At 28.4% G+C, this 15,052-nt stretch overlaps 1 protein-coding gene across 7 annotated transcripts in view; it reads left to right on the top strand.

The window, feature by feature from the left end:
* Mef2 (myocyte enhancer factor 2) overlaps nucleotides 1-12,345 on the top strand; it is a 32,965-nt gene extending 20,620 nt beyond the window's left edge. For 3 of the 7 annotated variants that reach the window (XM_035093054.1, XM_035093057.1, XM_035093056.1), the window contains exons 2-8: nucleotides 6,650-6,766; nucleotides 6,955-7,158; nucleotides 7,423-7,581; nucleotides 7,976-8,114; nucleotides 8,253-8,494; nucleotides 8,731-8,915; nucleotides 9,315-12,345. In XM_035093054.1, the coding sequence (XP_034948945.1) occupies nucleotides 6,713-6,766; nucleotides 6,955-7,158; nucleotides 7,423-7,581; nucleotides 7,976-8,114; nucleotides 8,253-8,494; nucleotides 8,731-8,915; nucleotides 9,315-9,777 (1,446 nt within the window). In that variant the 5' untranslated portion in view covers nucleotides 6,650-6,712 and the 3' untranslated portion in view covers nucleotides 9,778-12,345. Of the gene's footprint in view, nucleotides 1-1,750; nucleotides 2,145-2,888; nucleotides 3,154-6,649; nucleotides 6,767-6,954; nucleotides 7,159-7,422; nucleotides 7,582-7,975; nucleotides 8,115-8,252; nucleotides 8,495-8,730; nucleotides 8,916-9,314 lie in introns of those variants that run through there. The other 4 variants (XM_035093058.1, XM_035093055.1, XM_035093060.1 and 1 more) reach the window with 4 other exon arrangements.
* Nucleotides 12,346-15,052: the final 2,707 nt, after the last annotated feature.

Raw genomic sequence — 15,052 nt, 5'->3', positions numbered from 1 at the left:
ATGACATAATGATTAGTAATAACTAAAGTAAAGTACAGTTCACGTAATACTTGTGTAAAATTTTACCCTTTTATCAACCCATTATTCCTTTCCCTATTGTATATTTGTGAAAATTTTAATTATTCATCCATTACCCGTTTTGTGGGTCGCGCTTACTCGGTGGTGAGCAATCAATAGCGTCGAGGAGGATAACAATGTATTCAAGCATGTTGAAGCTGCTTTTAGGTTGAATCAACCACAAAATCTGAGTGTCTATTCACCTGCAGGATAATCGCGAGAGAATCCTTTCCCTTCGGGATTACATGTGCGCTTGTCATTACGCGTATGTGAATTTACTTTAAATTTAATCGACGTTATTGGCTGTCAATTAAATAACCAGAACAGAACAGACAACAAGATGGTAAATTAGCCATTACTAATTAATTTAATTCTCCTTTCAAAGGAGACAAACTCTCTAATGATGCAATGCTATTAAGATTATTATACTCCATCAAATATTCGTTTCGAATTACATAAAATGTCCATTCGAAGCTCTGATTTTTAATCTTTGAATTTTTTTCCTTCTCAAAATAAATTTTATTTAATTTTTAAAAATTCCAGAAATTAATTAAACATTTTTTTTTCATTAATTATTGTTTTATAAATGCTTTATATTGATTCTTGAACTATTATATTACTAATAATATAAGAATTAATTATTTAGATATTTAAATTTGATTTTTTTTTTTAATTTTCTAGTGTCAATTTTTGTTGAATTTTTTTATGATGCAACTTGAAATAGTTTATTACCATTGCATGATGCCAATACACCTTTTCGTATATCAGATTTATCATTAACTTTGTGTATAATAATCATATTTGATCTCTTAGTTTTGTTTTCCCCTGAATGATAACGGTTGAAAATAAAAAAGAAATAATAATGAAAATTGATTTAGTAAAGTGACCGAATTCTGTCATTAATCCAACTTGTCAGACAATTAGTTTAACGACTTTTATTACCTATCCGACTGATTATTTGAATTGTGACTATACTATACAATACTTATAAAATCGGTCATCTGTGTATATATTTTAACTATTTTAAGATTGAAAATTTTATTTTATTTCTCATTTTTTCCTCTCATTTATTCAAAAAATTACCTTAAAAAATGTTTATATATTTTTTAGGGGAAAAAAAAATTGTTTGATTCGTTAAGAAAAAAAAAATACGAGGAAGTAACTGATGAAAGAAAGAATCTGTTAGCTTGTGAGAAACACGATCTAAATGACTCTTTAACGAGCTCCTGTACTGCTGCTGCTGCCCAACAAGCGGATGTTCAGAAGCTCGTTATACTCCTCGGCCAATAATTAGTCGTCTTGGACGCTGAGTAGTACTACTGCGGCAATTTTGCACGATAAGAAAACTGAAACAACACGAAAAAAAAAAATAAAAAAATAATTTAGCTGTAAAATGAAATAAAAATAAATAAATCATAGGAATTGTGTTTTTTCAAGCTGACAATTTCCTTTATGACTTTTACTTTATTTATGAGTTTACAAAATTTTTTAAAATACTATTTGGATATATTTTTGCACCCTTAGTCATATTTATTAGATCACACGCCTTCAAGATATGATTAGATAACATTTAATTCAAATAAATAAAAAATGTTTTCTAACAATGACTCAAAGTAAGTCAATTAAAAAAATTATTACGATAATTCAATTTATTAACAATTAGAAATGATTTCTAGAAAACGTAAATTTTGGAATTAGTCTAAAACAGATAAAATTTCTAAATTCTCTTCGTAAACATAAATGCCGCGAGCATTACAAAAGAAATAAGATAAGAAATGATAAAGGAATTGATTAATCATTTCACAGCTCTAGATTGTTATGTACATTAGTGTGTTGTAGGGACATATAATCGAAAGATGCATGAAAATTTTCCGGGTGTAAAAAAGTGTTTTCTGTCTATTATATGTATATACATATATATATATATTGTATATCATCTGAGATACTCTTCACATATGTACACACATTTCTTATCCTAGGGTATTGAGAAAGAGGCGAAAAGAGTGGGTAGAAAGAAGCAACGTCTGGTAAAGCGCACGCGGCCACAAGCCGTGGCAACACCAGTGATTGGTCGTGAAACCTCTGACGTAAGTTGTATTATCGACCAATAGAAGCTCAGTCTCATTCGCTTACGTTGCCTCGAGCGTGTTTCGTTGAACGAAAGCGCGGAGAAGAGCAGCAAGTCGTGGCGACTGGTACACGACGGCCGGTTGCGGGCTCTCTTCTTATTTGAGCCACACGACACGCGTTGTTTCCGTTTGTTATTTCTTTTTTAAACTTTCGACTTTAAACCCGAAGGGGAAAAACACTACGGGCAACTTAAGGAAACCCTCTTTCGACAACGCCACTACATATATATACACACACACTCACATACACATTGACACACTAGTGAAGCTCAAGTGAAGCAGTACACGCGTGTCTTACATCGTTCAACAACTGTGCTTTCTTTAACAGCACATGTGAAGCTAAAACTTCGCATTTTTTAACAAATAAACGGATTTTTAAATAACTGTTTACTCTTGAAAATAATACACATGTGATTGTAGTATTATTAATTAATGTTATTGATGATCTTATAATTATTGTCATATAATATTTGTCAGTGTTTATAGACAATGAAGACACTCGAATGTTTGTACATTAAAAAGTGATCAGTGATAAATTTTTGAATAGATTATTGTGATTGCTAGTCAACAGTATATACTCACTGTAATAATATATTTTTACTTGTAATTGGTGTGTTTTGAGCAATCGAAGAAAAAATTCATTAGATATCGTGTTTTGGTTTTTGATAATAGTTAATTAATGAAACTATTATAATCTCGAAAAATAAAAAGAGACAAATTTTTTCGCGGTAAATTTGAATAAAAATAATTCAATGATGTAATAATGTTTACAAATTATTTGAGAAGAGGAAATCATATATCTTGGACTGCTTGTATAACTAATGATTCAATGATTAAGACTTTGTGAAAATTCTTATCAAGTGCCTGACTATTTTTTAATATTCTCTAATTTATTTTGTTTATTTTCTTCGATAATTGTTATTTACTTGACAATTACTGGTTAAAGGATAAAATATCAGTCTTATTGGTGAGTCAAAAGATAAATATCATCTTAATTTATTTATTTATATAATTATTAATCGATTAAATTCAATTAAGAATTAAAATTGAAGAATAGAAAAAAGTTGAAAGTTTCCAAACGATTGATGACAATTTGAGAAAAGTTTAAAATCATGAAAAAATATATGTAATGTCATAATTGGATAAAAAAAGTTTGTATATATTTATATACAAATTACAGTTGAAGAACATTATATAAATATTTACTTCTGATTGATTGTCATGCTTATTTTATAAATTGATTTTGAAGTTGGCGTAAGTGAGTTGGATTATTGTTAAATAAATACATCTTCTGATAAGGGTAATAATGAAAGACAATAGTATAAGAGTTTTTGCAGTGGTCGCTGACCCACCTACCATGTTTGCTCTTGTATAATAGACCGAATTCGATCGCAACTGTCATAGAGTTTTCCCCACACGATATATAACATTTCCGCGCGTCAATCCATTCAACTCACCACCACTTGCATTAGAAGGAAAAGAAAAGACCGAAGAAGAAAATAAAATATATAATGTTGAGCAGAAAAAAAAAAAGATTTAATTGTTATAAAATACTTGATTGCTATGAAGCAGAAGAATTTAACAAAGTAATGGCGGTCATTATCACTTCATTAATTTCCTATTATTCCGCTTATCAAGTGGACGATAATGGAGAGAAATTAGAGAAAGAGAGTTGGGGGAAGCCCCAAAGTTGTAGACATGATATCCCCCGAGTTCTCACGACCTTCGAAACAATTCGGCGGTTTTAGGCCGGCGGCACGCTCTCTTGCAGATCGATGTTTGTTATCCGGATGCTCGTGTTCGCGCCGGCACATAGCCCGTGTAAAGGGAATGGAGGGTGTTAGAAAGGTAGAGCTTTAGCAAAGAAGAAATCAGATATTTAGGTCGTTCTACTTCAACTCGATCGAACAGAAGTAACGTAAAATACTACAATTTTAGCGTTTGTTATTTACTTCACTGATTTTTTTTTTTCAATCTTTACTCAAAAAATTTTTTTTGTTTCTATTATTTTTATTTTTATTGATAAAAGTGTTTTTTCAACATCAAGGTCCAATTAAAAGTTGATTATTCTAGGGATTGAATCAAAAAATTTGAAATGTTTGCATCCATTTTTTAGTGAAATAAAATATAGTTAAAATGTATTGTTTATAAAATAGATAAAGAATTTTTTTTACAACTTTTAAATGAGCAAAAATTCATTTAAAAAAAAGTCAACATTTTTCTAGAGATTGCATTCAATAAAAAAAGATTTTTTTTTTTCTTTAAAAAATACTGATTTTCTGGTAGCTATAAATTTAGTATGACAAAGTTTACGTTTTTCCAACGATTAGTTAGAAATAAAAGTTTCTTTTTTGTTACGTATTTAGTCTTTTTCTGTAGTAACTTTATCTAATTTTTTGTCAGTCTTTACACAGTCTGTAGTGTAAAGTCTTAAATTAAAAGATATAAAAGTTGCATGGGAAATGATGGGAACAATGACAATAGTGAGTTTATGTATGTTTTTATGATTTTAAGATGAAAGAAAATAACTTTAATTGTTTGATACACATATATGAAATAATATACTCATGCACCTGTCCTTCACCCTCTATTTCGTTCCTTCGGGGTGAATGATCAGTCGTCTACCATTCAAACGTTTAAGCCTGAAATGGACATGCGAACATTGGTCAGGTGGATCGATTACTTCGGCTCTATATACACATCAAATATCATCTACACTCGTATAATAATACACCGTATAGAAATACTAAAAAAATTCTAGATACATATGGAAAAATAAAGTAAAACCATGAACGACAAATTAAAAGTACAATTGAAGCTATACTTCATATATAGATATATATATATATATATATATATATACATTTGCTCTAAAAAATTGTTATTCCATTTATCTTTCTCGTTCAATTCCAATTGTATTTAATCATTTTTCCACCGTATTCAGAAATAATAAAATTACAAAAAAAAAAAACTAACAAAAGCACTGGAAAAAATTGAATAATCAATTTTTCAACTAATAAATAAATTATTATTATTACAATTTTTATTTTACTGTAGATAATGATTAAATTGATAATCATTAATTGTAGGATAGTAGGTTACGAAAATATACGATTGAATGACTCCAAAAAAATATATAAACTGAATAAATTATAAAAAAAAATCATTGATGAAACAAAAAAAAAGGTTTGTGTGGAGAATAGAAGCAGAAGCTACACAACGTGACGGAGAAACGTCGATAAGACGCGCACACGTCCAGAGTGAGAGAGAAATAGATATATGTAGAGTGAGGAAGAGAGTATTCAGCCACCCATGTCTGAATTAAAAGTCGATATGCTCAGTTTTTTTGTTCCCGTTACTGTCATTTTTTTTCTTCTTTTCACTTTGATTTATTATTATTATTATTATTTATTATTTATTATTATTTTTTTTATATTGTGTTGTCAAGTATGTACAAGAGATATCGATGTCTCTTGGCAGAGAGCTTAGTCACAGTCACTAGTAGATTGTCTGTTTCATTTACTTCTTTTTCCATCGTCTTTTCATCAGCTTCTTAAGACTGTAAGATGTTTGACAATATATTTCTCAACAGATTATCCACTAGTATTATTACTGCAAGCAATTCTGATTATAATCATGATAAAAAATTTTTTTTTTGACTTGAATGTTATTTTTCGAACCTTGGAGCATTGTTTTAAATCATGATAGCGAGAGTAATAGCCTTTTAATTATGTTAGAAATAATATTTATCATTTATTGTATATTTATCACATATGAGTTTCAATCAATGCTGTAATATGATAAAAAGTACTAATCGTGTATCAAATAAATGAAGAGAATGATTGACAGAGAAAAAAAAAGTATATATGATATTGTGAAAAAGAGGGAAAGAAATAAAAAAATGGAGATGTCAAGAAGGAGGAGAAGGATTATCATAGCTATAGAGTGAGAGTAACACGTTGGCGTGGTATTTAATATCACGCTAACTAACACATGTCACGAAGAATACAGATAATTCATTCTCCGCACTATGCGTGCTTGGAATTTTACAAGTGGCGATTCCTTTGACCATACGGGAACGTGCGACACTCGTGCAAATTTACTTTCATTCATTAATATTTTTTTTTACTCGTTTTTTTACGCCTCTCTACAACACCAATATCTTCTTTTCATCTCCAACATACTTCTATCAATTTTCGACTTACAACAGTAATTAATTATGCTTTTTTTTCGGTGTTTTGTTATTTGTCATGATTTATTGAGTCAACTAAAATTTAATTATTTTTATTCAATAGGAATTTATGAGAAGTATTAAAAAATAATTAGGGATATGTTTCAATTTTATTGATATCTATTGACCACAAAATCCACTTTTAACGAATTTATCTTTTTTTTCTTGTTTTGAAGTTTTTGATGTTATTCGTAAAAAAAAAAATTAATAAAATTCATTTCTTTTGTTACAGTGTTTTCAACATTCCATCCGAAAAATTGATTGTGCGACCACTTAACTGTAAAAAATTGCAACAATGGGTAGAAAGAAGATACAAATTTCTCGCATCACAGACGAGCGGAATCGTCAGGTATTTAATAATTAGTTTATTTTATTAATCAAATGATAAGCTGAAAAAAATTAAACATAATACATTAAATTAAAATTTCATTATTTATAAAATATTTGATAGAACTGTCTTTTAAAAAAATAATTTTCTACATTTTGTTGTAATTAAATATGATTAATAATGACTTTAATATCGGTTTTGTATTGCAGGTGACATTTAACAAGCGAAAATTTGGTGTGATGAAGAAAGCTTATGAGCTTTCGGTGCTATGTGACTGTGAAATTGCCTTGATAATTTTCAGTTCAAGCAACAAGCTTTACCAATATGCTAGTACTGATATGGACAAGGTACTCCTTAAGTACACTGAGTACAACGAACCTCACGAGTCTCTTACTAACAAGAATATCATCGAGGTGAGTCGATTTATCTATCATTATTTTCTCTGTCATCTTATAGAGCAGCATTTCGTCATTTACCTTTCGTAAGAAAAATTTTTAAACTTGAAAATAATGAAACGATAATTAAGTAGCGTCCACTTCTTATATGAAACGCGATAATTAATTAGGATACGTCAATGACTATGTTATTACTTAATTAGTCAGTAACATTTATTAAGTATAAAGATTGAGTGCCCTCGGGCAGTGTGGTCATGTGAACCTGTCTGCTAACACTTGCAGGCCCTCAACAAGAAGGAGCATAAAGGTGCAATGTCTCCGGAGAGTCCTGAACCTGATGCAAGTGAATACAATCTTACTCCCAGGACCGAGGCGAAATACAACAAGATTGATGAGGAGTTTCAGATGATGATGCAGAGAAACCCGCATAATGGAACAAGGGTGAGTTGATAAATTTAATTCTTTCCATTCAATAATATACGTTATCTTTATCATATTTGTATCTATATTATATATAATTGTTTAACGATGTTGGTGAAGGCCAATAGCTTAATTAGAAAAACAAGATGATTAGTGAGGGTGATTTCTGATTTACGAAATTGACTTTGAATCGACTTATTTCATAAAACATATTTCCGTGGTCAATGTCCATATAATTCTTATCTAATAAAATTAATAATTAACCAATTAAAAAAGAAAGCTTGAGGAAATATGATAGATTGGCCAATAATTTTTGTTTCTATCTTCAATGACTTTTTTTTTATTACAAAAATATTATAAATTTTATTTTTCATACTATTTTAATTAATAATATTATTTTAAATTTATTTTACAGCAAACAATTGGACAATCAAATTATACATTGCCTGTGACAGTGCCAGTCAATACGTATGGAGAATCTCTCCTGGGATCTAGTCCACAGATGGCTCATACCAGCATTTCCCCTCGACCGTCGTCGTCTGAGACTGATTCAGGTAAAAAATTTGCTCATTTTTGAAGCAATTTTTATTCTATAAATTAACTAGAAATCCCTCTGAAAATAATATAAAGCTTTAGGAATTTTTTAAAATGTTTTTTTTTATCATGAATTTAATTAATTTTTTGTTTTATAGTCTATCCTCCTGGTGGAATGTTGGAAATGAGTAACGGTTATCCACCGTCAGCCTCACCTCTTGGAGGATCACCAAGTCCAGGACCATCGCCAGCACTTGGCGTTGGCGGTGCAAATAAGGGTGCCAATCCGTCCCGTCATTCGCCGCAACCTCCACCACCTCCTCACCCCCACAGAGCTAATTTACGAGTTGTTATACCTACGCCATTAACGCAATCGCTCTCTGAAGATACTAATTACGATGTAAGTTATATGAAATTGATAAGACAACTTTACAAAAAAATTTAATACTAGAATAAACAGGTTCATAAATTCTTCATTATAAAAGCATATATTTAACAGATTTTTTTATAGAATATTGATGAAGATTAAATTGTATAAGTATTTAAATTAAGAAAAAGATGAGATTAAAATAGAGGAAAGATTGCATAAATAATAATAATGATTAAGTGAAAAATGATCTCATTGTATTATTGCAGGGAGGACACACACAGACTGCATTAAATACACCGGTTGTAGCACTACAAACTCCATCAGTACCAGCTGGATACTCAAGTTATACATCATCGGACTTCTCTTCGGATCTTGGTAGTCTCACGTGGTCTCATCAGAGGTACGTTGATGACTTATCAATGTACTCAGCAGCCACCATGTCCAGCATCAGGTAAATGGTCATTAATTTATTTCACTTAAAGAACTTCATTACGTCCAGTTAAAATATTGAATATTTTTTAAAATTACATTGATTTTTATTTATAGTCCAATACAGAGTGACGTAAATGAAACTTTTAATTGAATGAAACTATAATAAATTCACAATATTATAGATTTTCGTGTAAAAAGTCACATCATGCTTTGCATAAATATCAAAATTACGTCATCGAAAAAAATGTATCCTCTTTAGCAATCGATAATTCACTTAAAACCTCGTGAAACCACAACTGGGCGTAGTTTTGTTCTACACCTTTTTCAATAATTCATTGACTGTTCATAGATCATAATCATTATTAAACTCAACATCAGAAAAAAAAATTTCAACATTTATTTTTGTTTATTATTACAGCAGCCTTCCTCATTTAGCAGTATCCAGTAGCACACCACCACCATCAACGTCGCCCTTACCAGTAAAAATAAAAAGTGAACCAATAAGTCCCCCAAGAGACCCTCACAACAGCAATAGTGGTCCAGGTGGAGGAGGCAATATCAGTGGGCCAGGTTCGAGTAATTTACATCATACAAGTCTTAATGTTGGTCCACCACCAAATAGTGCAGCTGGACCACCACCACATCATATAACTCATGGAGGACCACAGACTTTGAATCTCGTTTCAAGTCGGCCAACAAGTAATCCACCTCCTTCACATTCTGGAAGTATAACGCCAACGAATTTACCATCACCGGGAGGTGTCGGAGATATGAGAACAAGTCATGTAGGAGCAGGTGGTAACGGTGGAGGAAGCAATTCTGATTACGAAAATGGACCTTTAATGAAACGTTCAAGGATTACGGAGGGATGGGCTACCTAATGTCGGGTGAATCTACGACCCTACTGGTCTTATCCTGCTTCATCGTACAATGGCCAATAAGAGGAAATAGAATTATACACAAGTGCTCGCTGGTGCCAGTTGGTTTGCCTGCAAACAACATTTTTTTCAGCCTCGGTCATCATTGCTTGCTGTCTTACTTGATAGCACTTGAAGAATAATACTAAAAACAAGGATTAAGCAAAAAAAAATGACTCGTGACTTTATGTACTTTTTATGAGCTTTTTTGGGGTCAACTGCAATATCCCAATGTGTGGATTAATCTGTTAAATATTTCTGAGAAATGTAAACACAGAGGAGCTGTAAGAGAGAATTAAGTTTTGGAGAATAATGAATTGATAATTGCGGTGCCATAATAATGTTGAAACTTTACATATATATATACATATATATATTATTAAAAAAAATATATATATAAAATATACATATATATATTTTCATGTGTATAATAAAATAAGAAGTGTTGTTTGTATATATGTCGAGAGAGAAATGATTTGTTGGTATGGCACTTAGACTCACAGGTGTATCCTGAATAAAATTGACGCTCGATACATCTCACTCACGCAACAAATTACTTTTAGCATTAAAGAAATAAATTATAAAATTAATAATATTAGTAAGGAGAAAAAAAAACTCACGAATTAACAAATAAAAAGTGCATTGGAGATGTGTTATAGACGTCATTGACGTAGGAAAATAGAAAAATAAATTCTGAGAAATTAGCCACACCAAGAGATTGATAAAAAATCTACATAATGTGTGAGATTGATGCAAGATCAGAATTTTAATGTTAGTTGTTTGTTACATTTGCATGGTATGGTAGTCTATCAGCAGCATAATCCGTTGATAATAACTTTACCTCATAATTATTGTGTGTGAAAGTTGTATTATCTCATCTATTTTTTAATAATATTTCGCAAATAATTTTTTTATTAGTAATTAATAAATTAATCATTATTTGGGCCCACGAGTAATTGATCTAGTCAATTGAATTATCAGTACTAAAATAAACCAAAATTTGGTATTGGATGCAACCCCAAAATTGCGAGAAAAAAAAATAGAATTTTTTATATAATCGACAAAAAAAATTTTCAATTTTAAAATTAATATTTGTTTATTATTTTAGTTTTGTTTTTTGCCATATAATTATATTACCAATCTGGTACTTATAATCAGATTATAATTGATTGAATAAAATCAAACCAACATCGATCTCAATAACGAAGGAAGAAAAATGCATAAAAACTTTCTGTTTTTTAGTCAAACAGATTTCACTATTAATAAAAAAGTCAATTTTTAATATTAAAAAAAAAATAATAATTCTAATAATGATGTATTGGAACCTAAATTTTGTTTAAAATTTTTAACAAAATGACCATTATATTTTTAAAACTGAGAAAGTTTAATTGACGGTCTATGTCTGCTGGCAAATGGTAAGAAGTCGGCTGCTGTACTAAAAAAAAATATATATGATATTCTGTGAGAATGAGATTCGAAATTAATATATTAAAGTATGAAAAAAATTTAATGATAGTTGAGTAGATAAAAAAACATTTATGTAGTGTTAATTAGTTGATCGGTGATGCTAAAAATGGTTACAAATTCATGAAAACAATTAATTAGAAGTAAATAAAAAATCTACACTCTCACAAGCGCATATATAAAGTAAAATACATATATAATATATGTATGTATGTACAAATATATTCATTTTCCACGAGTATTTTGCACATTTGATATGAAGAAATGAAATGAAACGAAATGTTAGAAACATGCAGCCCTTTTAGCCTAAATGATTAAAGAAATTAATTGTAAAAAAAAATAATACAAAAAAGCGCGATGCATTGGCATATGTTTTAGCTTCAGAATAATTAAACTAAGTGTAGACAGTTTTAATAACTTGTTTCGTGAATTAGTGAGTCAATTGGTGCGTTCATATTCAAACATATTATACTCGTGATAAACTGCCGACAAAAAACCACATTTAAGATGAAATGAAGTATCCATATGAGCTATGCCCGCGCTTGTATTGTTGTTTAAACTATCACGTATAACGTATCCAGACGAGAGTTGCTCCTAAAAAATATATTTGATTATTATATGTAATTACATTAATTGTATTTTAAAGGACTACACAGGTATTGAAATTAATAGTGCCTGGCACCATTTGTGGCCCTCCTCTCATAATATTTTAAATAAAATTTAAGAAAATAATATTAGAATTATTATAAATAAAACTACATTATTGTATCATTTATGTAGGATACTAATGTTATTTTCTTGAAATCTTTAATTAACATAAATAGTGTTTCGAATCAGTGTATATGATCGATAGATAGTGGTTATACATATGAGTTGAAAACAATATTAATGATAAAAAAAAATCCACTTTTAATGACTAATCGAGTCGGATTATAATATCATGACTTTTTATGATGATGATCACAAAGTGCAATCTTTTAGGCAACACTTTTTTATCGATCTAAAAGGTATAAAGAAATTGTTATTTTTCATATAAGGAAGAAATGAAGTTTGATATATTAAAAAGAATATATGTCTTCTCTAGTTATTTAAAACTTTTCCTATTAATAATAAAAAAAAAAGATGAAAAAATAAAATAAAAAACACGTGATTGAAGTTTTACTAAATTCAATTAATATTTTTCCAATGTAATTGAGAGTGCTTGTACATGTTTTTTAGTACATCTTTAATTCTCATTATACAAATAAGAGATAAAATAAATAAAATGATGAGAATAATCGGTGAGCCTTTAAAATTATTTTTTTTTATTTACTTAAAAAAAATCATGAGATTACGTATTTAAATATTGTACCTGCATAAAACTCTAATGAATAGAGTTATATTCGATAAATTTTGCATTGTATACTAATTAAAAAGAAAAAAAAAAAATTGAAACCTGCCTAATTGGTGGATTGTTTTTAATACAAAAAAAAATTATATATAAAAAAATTAATTAAAACCCTTCAGGCTCACGATTATTTTCTAAATATCTTTGAACAAACTTTTAGGTAACTATTATATTAAAATAAAAATTTTCCGAATGCTGTGAATAATATGGACCATCTTTAACAGCTTTATACAATTATATAATGATCGAGAAGAAATAAAAATAATAATGACAAAAAAAAACATAGAAAAAAACAATTATTAACTATAGTTCGCATGAATAATAAATGATAATAATAATAAACAAAGTAAAATTATTGATTACAGTACATTCACATTTTACTATCATTGTAATAATTAAATAACATTACGGTGAAAATTATTTGCAGGCTCTATAATTACAAAGAAAATTAATATCAATTAGGAAACAGGAATGACAGTAAAGTTATTGAATTATTAATTGCACAGCACGATTAAATGATTAAACGTTTGTTGTAAACAGAATTTAGTGAAATAAGATTAAAACCAAGATCATACAAATGATGTATGTATGTACTAGCCACAACTGTTGTCACCGCAGATAAACCGATAAGTCATTAAGTTTATAATAAAATACTGGTTAACAAACTGGACATATCTATGACGCCAAGTATTATCACATCACACATATATTACAACTAAAAATGTGAACAGATGAATGAAAAATTTACCAAGTACCATCACTCAAATAATAAATAATTGATAATAATTAATTATTAATTATTTATACTAACTATTATTCATTGTTATGGTGCATTTAAACAAACAACAAATAATATTAACATGAGGGTCCCATTAATTATTAATTATTATAAAATTAAAAAATAATGTGGAGGTAATATTTAATTCGATATCTATATAAAAATTTCTATCTTAAAGTAAAAAGAATAAATTTATTAAACGTGAAATGTATAAAAAATTAATATTAATGTGTTGTAATATTAAAATTGTTTATTTGTATAAATAGAAATTATCAATTATCGTTAAAAGTTATGAATTTATTATAAAGGGAAGCGTGTAAACATTTGTTTTGTTTCTAAAGTGGGAGAAAAAATGATTTTTTATGTATGAAAAATTTTTTTATTGGTTAAAAAATTATTCTATTGAATAATTTATTGAACAGTAGATTTAATTGTAAGAGAAATTATTATAAAATTAATATTCTATATTGTGTATCCAGAAGAAAAAGAATGATTTTTTCTCTCAATGTATTTTTGTTAAATTACTATTTCTTCTATCAATTACAAAGTATAAAAGTACAAGATCGTACTAATTAATCGATTAAACTTTTTTAAAAAATTTAATATCAATTATGTAAAATATGAACATAAAACGGAAAATATACACATCATATATTAGAGAGACAAATGTTTGTGAGAAAGAATAAATAGAATATGTTGCTTTAGCCGTGAAATAATAATAATAAAATCGATGGATTACAGAAAAAATAATATAGAAAGTAATCGACATAGTGCCATTATTAAAAAAAAAAAAATTAATTAATTAACGGAATATCACTTATGTTTTAAGTAGCTTTAGCAAAGAATGAAGATACTGGGACGTTTACCTGTGGTGTTGAAGACAAAGACTTGGTTTACGTTTGTAATAATAAAGTAAAAATACAAATAATTGTTATAATGTTTGCCAACATTACATTAAAAGAAAAAGAAATTAATGAAATAATGATGAAAATTATAATGATAATGATATCATGATAATAATATTAATTAATTAATTAATAGTAATATAAGTGTAACACGAAAAAAAAAGTTTGACGAGTTTCTGCGATACTAGTTTGTCAATGAAAGATGTCATCCAATTAATGCACATCCAATGCCACGCAACACAATCGAACATATATAAATATATAGTTTTTAATCGACTTTTCGGAGATAATGCGTTTTTAATACTTAGTAAAGAAAGAAAAAAAAGATTAATTAATTTTAAAGAAATCTTAACTAATTAAGGAAAGATGATGAAGAAAATATGTGACTTCTCGACTTACGTATTCATTTTGGTGCTGAAATCCCCGGTTTTTAACATTACGTTTTGCTATTACTGATCTAATTAGCGTATAATGATTAAATGATCATATATATTTGCCTATTAATGGTCAGTAAAAAAAAGTAAAGAAGAAAATAATTAATGAGACTTAGTAATTAATTATATTAATTATTAATTATTGTTATATCATATTGCTCTATGTACATCACAAAAAAACATACATTTACGTAATTATCCCTTTCGTAAGGATGAGAAAAAAAAACAAATACAAACTAATTAATTAATTACCTTGTAAACACAATCCATA

The sequence above is a fragment of the Chelonus insularis genome, unplaced genomic scaffold (assembly GCF_013357705.1).
Source record: "Chelonus insularis isolate UGA/USDA-ARS -01 unplaced genomic scaffold, ASM1335770v1 contig_94_pilon, whole genome shotgun sequence".
In the NCBI taxonomy this organism is placed as follows: Eukaryota; Metazoa; Arthropoda; class Insecta; order Hymenoptera; family Braconidae; genus Chelonus; species Chelonus insularis.
This window is presented reverse-complemented; position numbering and strand designations above follow the sequence as displayed.